Consider the following 17,649-nt stretch of genomic DNA (forward strand, 5'->3'; position numbering starts at 1 on the left):
TGACTGTGAATTCCCCATATACACCCACATTCACAAACATGTGTGCCTGGACACAAGTACTTGCACATGAGCACAATATACACACATGCACACATACACACACACACACACACACACACACACACACACACAAACATACACATACTATATTAAGGGGTCAAGTGACTTGTACTGGATTGTCACAAAATCATTAACCCCCTCTTCTTTGTCCTGACTCTCCCTGACTCCCTCCCACCCTCCTCTAATTTTATTCATCATCCTCCCGGTTCAAGCTCTCCCTATGAACCAAGCTCAATGACTTTGAGGAACAAGTGAATTCAGCTCCTAGGTGACACTCCAGTTTTTAAGAGTCTGGTTTTAAAGGCTAGATCCCCCTTTTAAATTTCCTCTTATGGAAGAAAGTCTAAGAGGGCAGATATTTCCATTAAAAACATTGGTTTAATACTCAAAATGAAAACAAATAGAGCTAGAGTCTTCTGGAAAAACCAACAGTCCCAGTTGGAGTTTGGCAGGCACCACCATCACACACTGCTTTCAGCCCAGTGGCCAATCCCTTTGCCAGATGAGCCCTCCTGCTGGAACGGGCTCTCAGGGCACAGGAAGCTGGGTGGTGTCTGCCCTGGCAGCCAGGTGCACCGCAGCCCCCTATTTGCCCTTCGTTCCAGGCTGTGCCTGCCCAGTCCAGCAGCTACTTGACTCAAGGGGATTGGAGGGACTAGAGATCTCAGGACACAGATGCTGGTCTTACCATGTCTGGGGCTGTAACGGGTTAACAAGTGACACTGAATTTTGTTTGCAACTTAAGCCCTGAAGCTGTGAATGGGACTTAATTTGCACGTGGGTTATCAGTTACAATTCAGTGAAGGTGGTAGGAAGGGCATCTTGGACTGGACCTATCTGTCATAAACATCCTTGCTCGAGAGACCTAGGGTAGTTACAAAAGCAGACAAGATAGTGTGGAGACCAAATGGACTTTGGCACCCTGTCAGAGAAACCTGTCACCAGCAGGAGCAAAGGAGGTATGACAGATCTTGCAAGCGTGTCTGGGAGGCAGGTCGTCCTGATACATATCAACCTTGACTTGCAGTCTCCTGGCGGGAGAGGGTGGGTTTTGTTGCTTTTAGTTGCAAGTCTGTCTGGGCAGCAGCCCAAGATGTTTCAATGTTGCCACTGAACCAGCACTTCTGAGAGTAAAGATAGCGGCCTCTGTCAGTCAGTCGGGATGCATCTACCTTCTCTGGATGCTTGCCTGGCAAGGTTGTCCCAATGCCCACAGTGAAGGACGCACTGGGATCAAATGAGATCACCATAGACTTTCGTACTTAGCGTCAGTCACCTGCTTATTCTTTAGTTGACTTCTGAACCAAGACACACATAAGATGCTGCCCAGCTCTGGTAGAGCTCACAGTGAACTCACTGTACTGTGAAGACCCAAATCCCAGCATTACCAGACCCTTATGAGGTGAGATCAGCAAACGACCTAAGGTCCTCAGGTCCCTGTGTAGATCAGATGGTGGGCAGATGGGTGGTACCAGAAATCCATGAAAACCCTGTGGTACCCTGCTCAGAAGAGTCCCAGGGCTTGAAGACGAGGCATTTTTGAGAGGCTTATTAGAGCTGAGCTTTGAGGCATCCTTAGGATGTGCGGACATAGTAGTGGAGGATGCTGGGAAGGAAGGACACAGAGCCTGGCCATTAGCAAGGATAGGTGTTCTCACAGACCTGCAATGGTATCCAGGTCTGCTGCTCAAGATCAACCTCAAGGGCCCATTTTTGAAATTGGAGTAGCTGTGTTTGAGTCCCTCACAGGGAGTGCTCAATTACTAGGACCAGACCAGTAACTGCACGTGTGTGTGTGTGTGTGTGTGTGTGTGTGTGTGTCTGTGCGCGCGCGCGTGCGAGCGCTCGCTCGAGCTCGAGTGCTTCATCGGTAGCTGTGTAGAGGAAGGTGTGTGTGGAGGTGCCTGTAGGCAGAGATGACTGGACCCCATTTTTCTCCCATGTTGGTCATCTTGGACCCTGGTTCCTACATCTGTGGTCTATGCATGGTGGAGGGGCACAGGAGTGAAGGACTACACGGTACTTGGCTGATGGCGTGCTGTGACAGGCAGTGTCTGGGGAGCCATGTGTGCATTATCTGTGGGGTCCTGCAGCCCTTGCTCCCTGGAGTTCCAGGACCCCATTGCCCACTGTGACTCTGCCTTTCCACCCCCTAGTTCAGGTCTCATCCGTTTTTGCTCTACTTGGCTTCTCCGTTGCTGTGATAAACACCACGACCAAAAGCAACTTAGGGATGGATGAAAGGGTTTATTAAGACTTACAAGCCCTAACCACAGTCTGTCACCAAGGGACCCAAACAGGAACCTGAAGACAGACTGAAGCGGAGGCCATGGAGGAACACTACCAATTGGCTTGTTTCTAGTCTCATAGTCAGCTATCCTTTTTATTTCTCCGAGGACTACCTGCTCGGGGATGGCCCCACCCACAGTGGGCTGAGCCCTTCCCACAGGACTGGGCTGGCTGGCTCTGCATGAGCTGCTACGATCTTGGCCGACATGCACAACACATGAGATCAGAGTCTTGTGTGGGACTGTCATCTCAGACAAGCAGGAATTTAGGTGATTTGGTGACTTCGCTCATCCTGAGAACAGTCATCTGCAGTAGGAACACCATCTCCACTCCTGCAGGCAGTTCTTGAAGAGACAAAACAGGAATTTCTCCCATGGACACTCTCCTTGGCCTGCAGTCTCAGGCCCGCTCTGTGAAGCTGTCTACAGGAGCCGATCGTGCACCAGCTGCCACCGTCTGGAAAACGAATCTCAGGACGCTGTCGTCTGATTCCCTGCAAACCTGCTTTTCGTGCCAAAAGTCAGTCTAGTGTCTCCTGGGCTGTTCTGCCTGGAAATCCCATCATTTTTAGAGGCTCGTTTGGCACCAGCGGGGAAAGGCTGGCCAACTTAGGTTAAAGAAGCCAGTCTCAGTGAACAGGACATGGAAACAGCTTGGTGCAGGGAGTGGCTGGGCATACAGAGGGAAAATCCAGAGCTGCCTTGCTCCTCTGTCCCAAACAGGCCACCTTCCTTCTCATCCGACTCTTTGGGAATCCCAGAGTCAGCTTCATTATCTCACTCCCTAGGTGACAAGCATCTCAGAGAGGGAAAGCATCCGCCAAGTTTTGCAGTTAGTGGCATGTACAAGTTGGGACACTGGTCTGGCCTCTGAATGCCAGCTGAAGGATTCATGGATGGAGCTCTTCCCTGGGCACAACGCAAAGGCATCCCTGCTGGTGTGAATTCCTCTAGCCATAGGGCAGAGACACAGCTCATCCATGACCTTCTGCACCTACTACACAGCCGCTGAGGCCCGGGACCTGTCGGAGGGCCAGTCTGTAATGCGCCTGGAGACAGCTGCCCGAGATACTCGTATGGTCTGAGAAGCATCTCCCACCCCTGAGCACTTCCTCTTTGCTTCTTCTTTTCCGGGAGTCTCAGGTAAAGGTCCTCCCCCATTGTCCACTTCTATGAGGGAACAGTAACGGTCCACAACCCTAATCTGGATGGACTCCTCAAGCAGGCACAGCTGACCTGATGATAACGACGATTGCTGTGCTTGGAAGGCTGTGTTCTACCACAGAGGGTAATGTCATGTATAGTTGGTGGGGCCATGCAGGGGATACTGGATGGAGGTCAACCCTTCCCTCTGGCATGCCACCAGCAGATGCACAGAGACAGGCAAGATGGAAAAACAACATGGATGCACAAGCAAGACCTCCCCCATGATCACGGAGTCCTGGTGCAACAGTGCAGGCTGGTGTAGATGGGGCCCACAGGCAGCTTGCTTCCTCAAGACTCCCTAGAACCTAGTCATGCTGGCAAACAGACTATGACCAATAAGTAGATTTCTAAGGACTCGCCATTGCCATGAGATGCCAATGGGCACAGGAGGATTCTGGGTATGGGGCTGGCTCAGTCTGAGCAGGATGGCTAGGATGTACCGGCTGGGAGGCAGACATTCTGAATCTGACCAGCATGAAAAGGTGAGCAGCTGCAGGCACAACTGCCACCATGAGTTGTTGAGTTGATGGCTCTGGGGAAGCCCCTTATCCTCTCTGACTTGCAGGGTCCCCATCTGCAGATGGGAAGAATGATCTCTCATGATGTGTGGACCTGATGCAGGTTGGGGATGGGGGAGGTGTCAGCCAAACTTGGTGAAAGTCCCACGGTGGCTGAGGTTTTCGTCCCCCATGAAACTCACCAACAGAATGGGATCGCACTCTCTTACTCTTGATGTAGGACATACAACACGTACACAAGCACATGCTACACACACATATGCACACACACATGCACACACGCACACATGTACACATCTCATTATCATTCATACAACTTACACACATACATCATTATTCCATAACCAAATATACAGGTTGACTTCTAACTTTACTGTACTGTGCCTGAGTCTGTCTGTCTGCTTGTATGTTCAAGCTTGTTTCCCTCCGCCCCTATGTACCATGGATGGATTTAGGACCTTCTTGGCCAGCCTCTGAGCTGTATCCCCAGCTCTTGTCCTCTCTTCTGTGTGCGGTGTGATGTTCCCTATACGGCACATCCCACGCTTAGGCAAAGATAGAATTAAGTCAGTACTAGTCACCTTTATCCAGATTCAAGAACCAGAGCATGGCCATCCCAGCAACTCCTCTGACTGCCTCTATTCCCTGACTGCCTCTGTTCTCTGACTGCCTGTATCCTCTGACTGCCTCTACTCCCTGACTGCCTCTGTCCCCCCAACCCCCGACTGCCACTCTCCTCCTGCTTAGAGAAGGATGAGAAATAAGGGGGGCTGAGGATGTGACCAGAGAGAGGAGTCCCAGGCAGACCTCCATCACTCCAAAATCCTTACAGGCTGCAAAGCGTTCAAAGGCAGTAATGACTTTGAATCTGAAAGCCTTCTTAATTCACTCTGATTCTTTCTAAACAAACCCTGAAGGCTTTGGAGAAGGGCAGGGCGGTGAGTCAGGCGTTTGCAGGGCCTCCTGGGCTTGGAGAAGTCTGGGAGAACTCTGGTCTGCTGTAGACGGGGAGCTGGGATCCCCTCTCCTTTCTCTAGCTGTCAGGTCTGGAAGGGGGCTCCTTCTTTTCCTTAGAAGAGGTTGGGCCACCAGGGACAGCAGAAAGACGGTGGGCTGGGATTTGAGACTGACTTTGACCTGATCAATAACTTGGTTATCCCATGTTCACGTAAGGCCCCTCTGGGCATCCTTGACAGTCTGGTAGGTGGAGGGGTGGAAGGCGGGTCCCCAGCGCTGGGTCGGCCTGTCAATCATAGTCTAGGGAGCCCCTTCTAGCTGAATTGCAAGTTGAGTCTCCGCCCAGAAGAGGAGCTCTCGGAACTCCTCCTTAAAGAGAAAGTTCCGCGTGGTAGTGCAATCTCTCTTTTGAATTCGAGCGATCTAACTTAGGGGGTCCATCAACGCTGATTTTGGAGTCTGGCCAGGTCGGTGTACCTGAGGCGGGAAGAATCTAAGACCCGTGTGGGCCATCGGGGTCCAGAGGCCGCCGCCCAGAGCTGGGAGAAAGGACGGGGGCGCCGCCCCCGTCCCACGTCCGCTCCCGCCCCGGGCCAGCCCCTTCCTAGCCGCGACTCGCCCGCTATCCCCACCCCCTCGCCCGCGGCGCCCAGTGGGAGGCGGGGGCTGGCCTTGCTGAGCCGGGCGCAGGGCTCTGATTTGCTGCGGGCGTGTGGGGCGGGGGGTGGGGGTGGGGGATCGACAGCCTCCGCGGTGTCTGCCAGCATCGAGGGAGGGAGGGAAAGGGGGAAAAAGTGTTGGGCGCCGAAGGCGAGGTCCGCACTCCTCGTCCCCGCGGCTGGCGCAGGACCTCATTCCAGCGGAGCGCCCACGGGGAGCGGGTCGCGGGGCGGCAGCGGTGAGGAGGCCACGAGACTAGAAGGAGGAGGACAGGGAGCGCGCGAGCAGCCAGCGAGGGGGTCCTGGCCGTCCCGGGCCATAGTCGATCCCCGCGCCGTGGGCGAGCGCGCCTGCCGCCTCTTCCAGAACACCCACCGCCGCGGGGGAGATCGGGCGGGTGCAGAGCTTCCTATGACTCCCTGAAGTTGTTGCGCTCCCCTAGCATCCGCCTCCCGGGCCGTATCTCTGGTCCTCTTGCATCGTGTGCGTCCCCCACTCCCCGGCCCGCGCACCCTGCCGGCATGGACGTACACACCCGCTGGAAAGCTCCGCGCCCGGGCGCCCCGCTGCTGTCCTCGCCGCTGCTCCTGCTCCTGCTGCTGCTGTGGGCGCCGCCTCCGAGCCGCGCAGGTAAGAGCGCTCCGGGCGCCGGGGACCGGACCTCGGGGACTGCAGGAGGTGCGCGAAGCCGTAGCGCCGCTGTCATCTCGGGCGCCTTCGCTGCCGGCCTCCTCCGAGCCTGCAGAACTTTCCCCCTTGGCCTGTGGAATGCACCGGGCAAGACAACGAATACCATTCGTTGGGGGCCCAGGAGAGGGAGCCGGGCCAACTCTATCCCGGCGGTGTACCGCCCCCTCCTCAAACGGGCCAGCTGGGTGGGGCTGTTGGTCGAGTCAAGGAAAAATCTGCCTCGTGTTAGATCCGAGCAGAGGTGGTCACACTTTTGTCCCCAAATCTCTCATTCCCTGTCCCACATCACAGGCGACCCGCTGCATCCCACGCAACCCTCCAGCAGAAACTTTCCTTTTGAAAGCTGGGAAGGGCCGCCCCCTAGAGTCAAGGCCGTTCAGTTCCTTGGGGACTCCTAGGGGTGGAGGGGGATCCCAGAAGTTTGAATCCCAGCTTTGGACTTCCCTCAGCACACACCCTCTTGCTTGTCTGAGCTAACTTTCTGCTTTCCCAGGGGACAGAGTTCCCTGTAGTCCCCGCTAAGTCTTCAGAGGGCACTGGGGAGCCCTGTGCGATAGGCCAGCCCTACTCCTAGCCTGACCTCAAACCTCCTAACACCTCAGAGGTAGTTTTCTTGGGCTTACTGCCCAAAGATGGGATGAACAGGAAGCCTGGCCAGGAGAGGGCCTTGGAGTCTGGGCTGGGAGCTTCTTAGATGATCTGCACATGTGAGACTCCTCCTGCCAGCGTGGGCCCTCTGAAGGAGCCCTGCTCCAAAGGAAGACTTGGGAGGTACTGATTGTCCCTGTCCGTATTTCAGCGCTTCCAGGCTCAGGTCTGGGCAGGCATGTTACTTTCAGCATCATTGTTAGTTGGGGGATAATCTTCCCAGACCCCTTAAACACCATAACTCAGGGTGGCACAGCGCCAGGCATGTGCTGATATGGGAAGGTGAAGGTGGTTAGAAAGGAGTTCAGGCAGCGGAACAGCCGGTTGGCTGCAGCGAACAGTGGTCAGCCCTTGCCCAGTGACAGGGCTCTTCTTAGCTTAGCTGGTGCTTCCGAGACTAGCGGGAGAATCAATTTCCACATCCCATGGCCAATTACAATATTCTTCTTTTGCTTCCTGGCACCAGGAGTGTCCAGTGGGTACAGGATGAGCAAGAGTGGGGATGAGAAGGGCCCCAGGGCCTTTGGGGACAGAGGGGGAGCTTAGGCTGATGATCCCCACTCTACTGGAACTTGGACTAACTGACCTGGAGTGATGAAGTCCCTCAGGAAAGTGTGGCGGAGAGACAAGATGGGGCAAGCCTCTCTGCCCTCCACCCCGCAGTGCTCCCCTGGTACTTAGTCCTGCCCAGCTCCTCCCCATGGGCACCCCCAGAACCTCAGGAAGGAAGCCTTCAGTGGAGCCCTCACGTGGGAAGCTGGGGTTACCACTATCATAGTTAGGGTGTTCCTGGCTCCAGTCCTGCCTTGTCCTGTGGCCACCCACCTCTCTGTTTCACTCTCTCACTGTGCCTTGTGCCCCCCCCCTTGCTGTTGAGGGTGCGGCCACTTGGAAGGGGCTGTCTGGGTCCTGGCTGTGCTGTTAGATGTTTTGCTTTGGACAAAATCAACTTTTAGAAGCACGTACAGACATTGAGGGCTCTGGGAGGCTTTCCCCTCTGCTCCTGTGGTGCGACCCACTTTGAAGTCACCCTCAGTGCGTGGCCAGAGGGGCAGCAGTCCACTTTTGATGTTGGCAGGTCAGGAGAAAGTGCAAACAGACCCTGCTCTGCCCTATTCTGCTCTCCCTCTCAGGATCTGCCAGATGTTTTCTGAGGTTTCTGTGAGCACAGCTCTTCTGTCTCTGTCTTGGCCAAGTGTGTGAAGGAGTGAGAAGTCCGATTGCTCTGGGAGCGGCTAAAAGCCTTAAAGGGGGGGGAGGATGAGAAATGAAATGTGACCCCAATATTTGGAAATTGAGGTCATCTCCTCCATGTGCTATTGGTGGGCTTGAGTCACATGACTGCTTTTTTTGCAATAATTTGCAGAGAAAGCCAGCCAAGTTTTGGGAGACTTGACAGATACTGAATGGTTAAATTTCCTGTGACTCAATGAGTTGGCTACAGGGACATCCTTGGGCCTTCCCTCCCCCTTCCTCCCTCCCCTCTCCTCCCTCTTCTCTCTTCCCTACATACCTCCTTCACTTTCCCCACAAAGTCCAGTCTGTAGAAGTCCCCTGTGTCTGTCAGGGCGTATTACTCTGGCCACAGGGTTGGAGCTGTGGGCCCTCTCCAGCTGTGTGGTAGATGAGTGCCCTCCTGGGGCTAGCTCACAGCCTCTTCTCTGATGATGTTGTCTTGGGGGCTGGCCCTGCGGTGCTGGCCAGAGACTGCTCTGCACCCCACCCCGTAGATATTTCTGGATGCTCCTCAGAGCCACACCCTTAGCCGACGGCAGTTGATGCCCTCTGCCTGCCCCTGCCTCTGGCTGGAAGCCTCTTTCTCCATCTTTAAAAATCAAGCTGTACCCTCTTGTAGGGTTACAGTTGTTGAGTGGGAATCCGGACTGTAAAGATCTCACCTGGTCCCCACACCGCACAGCAGGGATGGTGAGTGTCGCACAGTGGGTCAGGGAAACGTTATCTCCCCTACCCCAGGACACTGTTGTAGTCTGGGGCTGTCCAGCCTGCCTATCGAGTGCTCAGGAAACAGTTAATACTGGTGGCTAGTGTGCTGGTACCTGTCTGGACAGAAGCTGGGCAGTAGAGCAGCAGAGATGACCAACCTGGCCAAAGCCCCAAGTGACGGAGTGACGGGCTCCCCTCCTGCCCAGCCCTGGCCCACTCGTTCTATGCTTTGATCTCACGTCCATTTCCTACCTTCCCCTGGGAAACACAGTACCCTGGGCTACAATCCCAGCTTGGGGGCACAGTCCAGGCAGGGACCTGGGAGACAGACAGATGGGATATTCCGTTCCACCAGTGCAATGTTTACACTCCTTCTGCTGCTCCTCCTGCATCTGCCATCCCTCCTCCCTCCTCTGTGCCCTTCCTTTCCCCTCTTTCCTCTTTCCTCCCCCTCCCTCCCTCCATTTCTCTTTCCTTCTGCAGGGACTCCCCATCTCCTTTTGGACCGCCTAGTCTCTTCCCAGTCATCAGAACTTTCAAGTACCACTGACTTTTAACTTGCACTTGGTCTGGAGGTGCTGGGGGTGGTGGTGAAGGGGTTCCTCACTCCTTCTCTGCATCAGACCTCTTTCTTCTTGTTCTTAGGCCACCTCAGACATGCTGGGCCCTGTGAAGCAGCTTTGGAGGATATCTCCAAGGGGGTCCCTGAGGGTCTGACCCTTTTGCTTTTCATCACCATCCCTCACTGTGCCTCTCCTTCTGGTTTAATCTTGCTCTTGTTGAATATTCTAAACGTATCCCAGGAGGTTCACCCCTGATGGAAATGCCCTCATCAGTGGGTAGGCAGGTCCCAACTCTTGCCTGTCTTGTCAACCTTACACCAGCAGAGCAAAAATGCTACCAACAAAGAAGTAGTGGTTCCCAGGGCTTTGCTAACTCTCAGCTGTCCTCTTTCTGGTCAGGGTGGGAGTGAGCATGTCCAGGCACCATGTTAGCAGGACACAGTACAGACCAGACAGGCTTCAACTTTGCCCACGGGAACTCTCTGATGGTTGTGGGGGACAGTCCTTGGTGGTGCTGCACCTTCAAGGGATGTGCATGGCTGAGAAGCAGCATGTACTGTCTCTGCCTCTGAGGTTGAAGCTTAGCTAGGATGAATCTCTGAGCCTCAGTTTTCATTCCTAAAAAATGGGAACACTAGCACGTGCCACTTTGAGGGGGGTCTGAGACTGACTGGGTAGCCCTGTCAATGCCTCTTAGGCAGTGACATAGGCACTGGGCCAAAGGGCCATCTCACAAGCTGTGGTCTGTGTTTTCAGTGTTCCCTAAATCCTCTCCAAATGTCATGATTCTAGAAGCTTGGGCAGAGGAACATGTGTGCAAGGAGGTGCCATGCAGCTCCTGTCTTTCTGCCCTGACTCTTATGCATGTGGCACCCTGGCCAGTTCCAATTGTAGTCACCTGAGGAGTGTGTGTGTGAGAAGGCACTGGACAGGTCAATTTCAGGGTTGTTCTCATGTGTGTATGAGCATGTCAGGCTGTGCATGTGTAATGTGCATGCCCATGTGGGACCCATGTCTGTGCTCATGCCTGCATGTGTAAGTGCACATATGTGTGGGAGTATGAAAGCACACACATGATGCATGTGTGGTTTCCACAGCTGTCCTGAAAAGCTTCTTTACGCTGTGCAGGGTGGGAAGTGGAGAGACGCTCATGGCCCTGGAACTCCTGGAGCTCCCAGTGGTACACAGAGCCTGGGTCCTGCCATAGAGTGGGCTGGTCTACTGATGAAAGCCATGTCGTGGGACACCTGGGCTCCTCATTTAGTTGTATTCTCCTATGTAATCAGTGCACACATGGTCAGCACTTTGCCAGATGCCTGTAGCAGTTCTGGCCCAGCTCTTGGATGTGCCAGGATGCCACAGATAGAGCCTGCCTGGGCCCTTCTCACAGACCGTCTTGCAGTCACTGGAGGACATGGTCTGACTGCAGACCTGGTGTTGGTGGAGGGGTAAAAAGTGGCTTGGCTGAAGCAGCCTGTATGTTCATCCTGGCCTCGATTCTTCCCAGAGAGGTACTCAGTGGCCTGGGCCTCAGTTTCCCCCTCCTAAGCAGATGGATATGCTTATGAGGACACTAGATCGCGTTGAGATCAATACGCAGTCCTATGAAGCACAGACAAGCTGAATGATCACTGTTATGATCACTGGGGCTCTTGATAGGCTAGCAGTTGACATCGTCAGCTGTGGGAGTCACAGAGGGCCACACTGGGTCTTCAAGATGGGACAGACACAGGAAGCAGCGCCCATTTGTGACTGTTCACCCTGTGTGGAGGCCGGAGCTCTGCCTGCCTTGGAAGTCTGTCCCAGTGTGGACCGGAGCCCTCCATGCCTCTCCCACTGCATCTGCCCCACCAGACGAGAAGGATCTGGGGTCAGGAGGGGCAAATAGAGCATTCATGGTTCCTGGCCACCTCTCCTGGGTCTGGGGAGGGAGTGAGGGGACGAAAGAACAGGTGGTGACACATTTCCAGCTCACTTTCTGTCACCATGTCAAGTAGTCTGAGCTCCTGTGAACATAGTCATTTTTCTGGGATATTTCCAACTTCAGTGATGACCCCACATTGGTGGTAAATGTTACCAGTTTAGTGACTCAGACCTAAGACATGAACCACAGACTGACCCACTTTCCTTAAAATGTAATAACTTGGAGTTGCCGGGGAGAGGTGCTTCTGGTCATGACATGGATACTGTTACTTCCTGACTATAGACCTGTTTCTTAACATTTTTTGTATTGCATTTATCTATTTGTGTGTAAGTGTATGTATGTGTGTGTATGTGTATATGTGTGTGTGCATGTATATGCATGGGTGTATGCATGTGCGTATGTGTGTTTGTGTGCATGTGTGTGTATATATGTATGTGTACATGTGTGTACGTGTGTGTGTGTATGTGTGTGTGTGTGTGTGTATATGTATGTGTACATGTGTGTGTACATGTGTGTGTGTATGTGTGTGTGTGTGTGTTCATAGGACAACTTGCTGGAGTTGGTTCTCATCTTATCATCTGGGTTCCAGGGATTGAGTCTAGGTTGCCAGGTTTGACAGGAAGTAAGTGTCTTCCTGTCTTTCTGAATCCAGTGCTGGCTTCTTGCGGGCTAACTTGGTTTCTCATCTTTTTCTTTCCTACCAGTGCCTTGGCAATAGGGATTTTAATAGCATCCTTAAAAAAGAAAAAAGGAAAGAAGTGAGTGGCACAGACATGACATGAAAATGTGTGTGCGCCTGTGTGTATGTCTGCATGTATGTGTGTGTCCATGTGTACATGTGTGTGCTTCTGTGTGTGTGTGCATGTGTGTGCATGTGTATGTCTATATGTGTGTGCCTATGTGTGTGTGGTGCTGGGGATAGCTTAGGAAAGCATTGACCTCCCAACATGATTGGTGAGCATCTTAGCCTATGTGGTGAGAGTCAGAAAGGCGGGAGCCTTGTGTTACAGTGAGGAAATTGGAATTTACATCTCATTGTCTATGTGTGTTCCAGGGCATAGGTGAGCGACTGGTAAGCTCTCCCTGGCTGACAGGACCTTCTGGAGTAGGGTGCATGAGGGGACAGATGCCTATATGGATGGTTCTGTCAAGTGATGTGCAGTTAAAGTGGGAAGCAAGAAAATACTCAGCAGCCTTTGGGGTTTGTGTCAGTCACTGGGGGAATCTGTCAACCTAAAACAGTTTCTACCAACCCCAAAGAGGCCTTGGAGAATCAAAAGAAGGCACTTGGCAGTCCCTGTGGAGGACTGGCCAATCAGAGTCCAGGCTGTCTCCAAAGCCCTGTGCTAAGCAGCCTAGAGTCCACCCCTTGCACAGTTGAAGGTAGGTACCTCTGGGTGAATGCAGAGGGCACTTTCCCATCATTCCTTTTCGCTCCTGTTCATCCTCATTTTAATCCTGCACCCCAGGCATGGCCTGGACATTGCTTATGCTCCTCAGACATCTTTGGGTAGGACATGGAGGCTCTGCCAGGCTAGGTCACAGGAAACCATGCAAGTCTCTCTCTGCTTCTGTGGTCCTCACTAAGTCATATATTGATATATGGCCATGCTACAAGCCAGCGTAGGTGGCATCGGCCTGGCCCCTTGTTTCCTTTCAGACAGAAGTGGGTGGTTCAGGAAACTTGACAACAATTCTTTTCCCTTTCTGATACAGGACCCTGGGGACCCCTGAGGCATCCCCCTTTGGGTTGGGGGCAGTGGTTCAGGTTATGCCCAGATGCATGCTAAGCCCAGCTCATTTTCCTGCATTGTCAGAGCTCGTAGAGGGCAGTGGCAGACAGTGTGGGTGTGAAAAGCTGGCTGCTGCCCCAGTATGGGACAGCCTGCAATAGTGGCACAGCGGCCATAATGGGCACAGGAAGAGCCCCTTGAATTTAGTCTGGCCCTGGGATGCTAAGTGGGAAGGGCCTTGGGGGAGGTGTTTTCTCAGCTCTAACAGGGCTTGAGCTTCCGCATGGGAGGGCCTGGCTGGGGAAATAGTATGAAGTCTGGGGATGCCCCACCAGCCCCTTCCTTACATGCTTCCTTCCACTGAAGGATCAGGACACTCCCCACTTCCTGTCTGCGGGCTCCATCCAGTCTTCTCCAAAGGGAAGACTCTTGTATACATCCCAGCGGGTCTTAGGGATCAGGGCTCGGCTGCGACGTTCTGGAGATGGCATGGGTGGGGAGTCTGTCAGCACTGAGGGTAGTGGGAGAAACTTGGTCCAAAGAGGCCCTGTATTCTGCAAAGGCCTCAGGTCTGCCTGCTGCTAGCTTGCCTCACCCTCTGCCTCTCCATCCACACCCTAGATTAAGGAGATTGTAGTGACTCTTTGGGCAGATGTCCCTAAAAGCCGGCCCTCTGGCTGAACTCCTCTGCCTCTCTGGATTCTGCCTGTTGTTGCCCACAGGCTCTCTCTCTCCCTTAGGCTACGCTAGTGTGGTCTTGAGACTGAACTTTCTTATTGGTGACACATCTGCGTGGGAAGGATGAAGGGATGGAGCTTAGAGTGGGTCAGTGCCCTGGAGGCCCAGGCCAGAGGGGCAGAGGACAGCTGTTTCCCACACCCTCAGACATCCAGTTCCCAATCAGGGGTTAGGAGCATTTTGCCCTTCCCTGTATGCTGGGACTTAGCACAACAGAGGCACCTACTGTGCCTGGGTTTTCCCATCTGTAGAGTGGACACAAACACTGCCTCATCACCGAGGCAAGCTGAACAAAGACTGCAGAGCCTGCTGTAGCTCTTCTCGTTGTGTGATACATATGAGATCAGTACGTGCCTGCGCGGGGCACACAGGGAGCCTGCAGAGTTCACACGTGGTACTACACTGCCTGGAACGTATTAAGGAGCTGCAGGGAAGCCTGGGACCATCCCACTTCCAGATACCCAGGCGGATGGTGCACCCTCCAGCCCCTTCTATCCTGAGTAGACATTACTGAAACCGAGGGCCTGAGGTGCTTTCCTGGAGCTTGTCCGACTGTGTATCCCTGAAGCCTCTGTCTGCTGCTGCCTGGCGAGCTGAGTGGTAGGCACAGGACAGGCTCCACTCAGCCAAGCCTGGGGCTGAAGGATCCCAGTGACAGCCTAGCGTGTGACACAAAATGGGTACCCTCTGTTCTGTGCCCTGTATCAGGAAAACTGCATCCCAGATGTTCTGTACTGTCAGTCCAAGTGCAGCAGGCTCTCCCTGCGGCAGCCCTGGCCCAGAGAGCTGGTCCCCAGATAGCTGAATGCTAGTCCTTTGCACAGAGCCGGTGGCTCTGCCCAGATATGCCTGGTGTTCTCTGGGCTTGAGGAAAGTAAAGTAGGAGATCCTTCCTTCAAAAGGGGCCTGAGAGGCTCAGCAGGGGACCTAGGATGAGACCAGCAGGTGGAGCCCAGGCACCCACAGCCTCAGTGGCTGGGATCCTGCCTTGTAGATGTGGGTTCCCTCACAGCCAGTCCCTGGTAGTTGCCCCAAATCTGGTGCTAGTGATCAGTGGAGGGCACAGCGGGCAGTCCCCACCGACTTGTCCTGACTGCCAGCTCAGTGTACTTCAGTCACTGGGGGAGAAAGTTCAGCAGACACTAAGAGAACTCGGGGACCCTGGAGGGTCCTATGGATCAGGAGGGCATGTTTGGGCTCCTGGTGTGGACCCTGGAGCACACCAGTTAATCTCTCTGAGCTGATCAGTTTATCAATGCAGTCCGGATTGTTTAACTGGAAACAGAGCTGACAGTAGGTAGGACCAGAGGTAGTGGGGTTGCCGTGGGCATCGAGCCCGCGGTGGTGAGTGGGCTTGTCTTTGTTACTGTTTGGGATCAAGGAGCACCCCTTAATTTCTGGGATGGGTAAGCTGCTGTGTGTGGGTCTAGTACTGTGCCGCCTCAGTCACAGTCACTTCCTTAGGCCGAGGGGTCCCAGTGGTGATGAGGGTGGCATCACCCTAACTCAAACCTTAACCCTAACTCTGGGTCACATCGGGGCCATTCCATCTTCCCCTGCACCTGACACCTAGAGGTTAGTACAGAAAGTGCTTTTCTGCCCAGGAGTGGGAGAGCAGGCTGGCCGCTGTGGAGGGAACTGACAGATACGCTGAGGGAGTGCTTATAGAATATGGGGTCTGATCTCCAGCCTCAGGCCGCTTGCAGATAATTACGCTCAGTCGATTTGGGGATTTCTGAAATCACAGGTCAGGAGGAGAGGGAACCAGCGAGAGAGTCCTGATCCCGCCAGCCGGGGGCGCTATTCCGGCGCTAAGGTCTTCCTTTGCCTCCGATGGCTGGAAGGCCATGGAGGGATGGCTCATCCAGGGCTCTCTTGGATGACCACCAGGATTCCCAAACACCTCGCTTGGGTGGTGTGCAGACAGAAGAGCCCACCCCAACACCCGGCGGGTGCTGTAAAATGCCTCCAAGCCATCCTGTTAAACTCTGGCTTGGGGCTGAGGAGGTGGTCCCTGTTCGTCAGCAATGACTGGAAATGGGCTACAAGCAGAGAACTCTTTCCTGCCCTTTTAGGCCCGCCCCGTTTCGTCACTGTTGCTGGCTTTGTCCATGGGGAGGGGCAGTCCTGGGTCTCCTAGCTTTGGGACTGCCTGTCCTCATATGCCCTGAGACTCATTGAGTCTGGCCTGTGGACTCCCTTACTCCACCTCCTCTGCTTGGGGCTTGGGCTGGGCCAATTGCAAACAGCTGCTTGGCCCCTGAGGCAGATTTTCAGGCTCCAGGAGGGGCTGCTGTACTAGGGCACAGACAGTGTGGCAGAAAGGCCACATGGGATGTCGTAGGGGAAAGCCTTCTCTCTGCTTGCTTTTTTATACCCTAGGAAGACTGAAGGACCCCTGTAATCAGGTCAGGACAGGAGGGTCAGCCTCAGGACTGGAGCGTGAGGAGCTGAGGGCTCCAAGCAGGCTCTGGGGTCTTGCTATTCCCCAAAGCTTCCCCCAGCTCTGGTAACTCCTGTGTGGGTTAAGGTAGAAGGAACCTTCCACACATGAAGAGGCGAGTTTGTCCAATGGTCACTGTAAGTGACAAGAAGGACTCCCCCAGGTTGGTGCCTCCTCCTGCTTCCCTCTTCCCCCTTCTTGCAACCCCTCCTTTTTCTTCTTTCCCTCTTCTTCCTCTTCCTACTTCCCCTCCACTTCCTACTCCTCTCTTTCCTTCTCAGTCTCCTCTTCCCATGCCTCCCCACTCCTCCTCCCCATTCCTCTCCCCTCCCTTCTCCCTCCTCCCCCCACTTCTCCCACTCACCCAAGTGTTTTCCTACCTAGACTGTCCTAATGGCGTCTTCTAAACCAGGGCTTTAGCCCTCTTTTCGTGTGATCCTGGCTCTACAGATACGTAAAGCAGGCACACAAACCAGACATTTGCTGGTAAGTGTGAGGAAGTTTATTTTAAAGCAGTTCTTTGCTATTCTTATTATACCATATGCTAAAGATGGAGCCAAGTTTGCATGCTAACGAGATAGGTACATTTATTTATGTCTATGAAGATTAAATCTTGGCTGAATATTGCCACGGCCGGATGTATAGTGGCCTCAGTGTTTTCCAGAGGTGCTCAATATCTTGATTTTATGACCATCAATACCGAGAATGCGGCTTCACACAAATGCGTGTAGTACAAGTTGGCGGAGGTGTGTTTGGGGCCATTTGATAAATTGTTGGAAATTTCACCGTAATCTCAAGCCAAAATCCGCTTAATGACTTTTTTTGTTTTCGTGAACAAAATAATTTTGCTTTGATGCTCAAAACCAGCAGCTCAAATGGCAACTTTTGAAAAATCAGACATTGTAGTGTAATATAACTCAAAGATATTGCTAATTTGCTATATCCTGAGGGATGATGGTGGGGAAATAAGAAAAGCTTGTGTCATTTGTTTGTGATGAAGCCGTTATGCCTCTTTAAGGGCAGGAAACATTACACACAGACGAAGCATTGGGGCCCTAAGGTGCTGAAGTCTGGACTCTGAGCTGAGGCATATGTAGTGCGCATCCACGCCTGGATCCAAGGTCGTAGTGAGGTCTACAATCCACCATAGGTGGGCACTTGCTAGAGAAACCTTGGATTCATGGTGCATTTGACTTGAAATTAATTTTTGATCATTGTTCATTTAGACACCTGTACTGTTGCCAAACTATTTCATGGCACTCCTCCATATTGTCCTG

General features: G+C 53.4%; 1 protein-coding gene across 3 annotated transcripts in view; it reads left to right on the forward strand.

The window, feature by feature from the left end:
* Positions 1–5,802: 5,802 nt before the first annotated feature.
* Col5a1 (collagen type V alpha 1 chain) overlaps positions 5,803–17,649 on the forward strand; it is a 148,623-nt gene continuing 136,776 nt past the window's right edge. The window contains exon 1 of one of the 3 annotated variants that reach the window (XM_006233873.5): positions 5,803–6,319. In XM_006233873.5, the coding sequence (XP_006233935.1) occupies positions 6,211–6,319 (109 nt within the window). In that variant the 5' untranslated portion in view covers positions 5,803–6,210. Of the gene's footprint in view, positions 6,320–16,321; positions 16,536–17,649 lie in introns of those variants that run through there. The other 2 variants (NM_134452.2, XM_063284748.1) reach the window with 2 other exon arrangements.

This window comes from Rattus norvegicus, chromosome 3 (genome assembly GCF_036323735.1).
Source record: "Rattus norvegicus strain BN/NHsdMcwi chromosome 3, GRCr8, whole genome shotgun sequence".
NCBI lineage: Eukaryota > Metazoa > Chordata > Mammalia > Rodentia > Muridae > Rattus > Rattus norvegicus.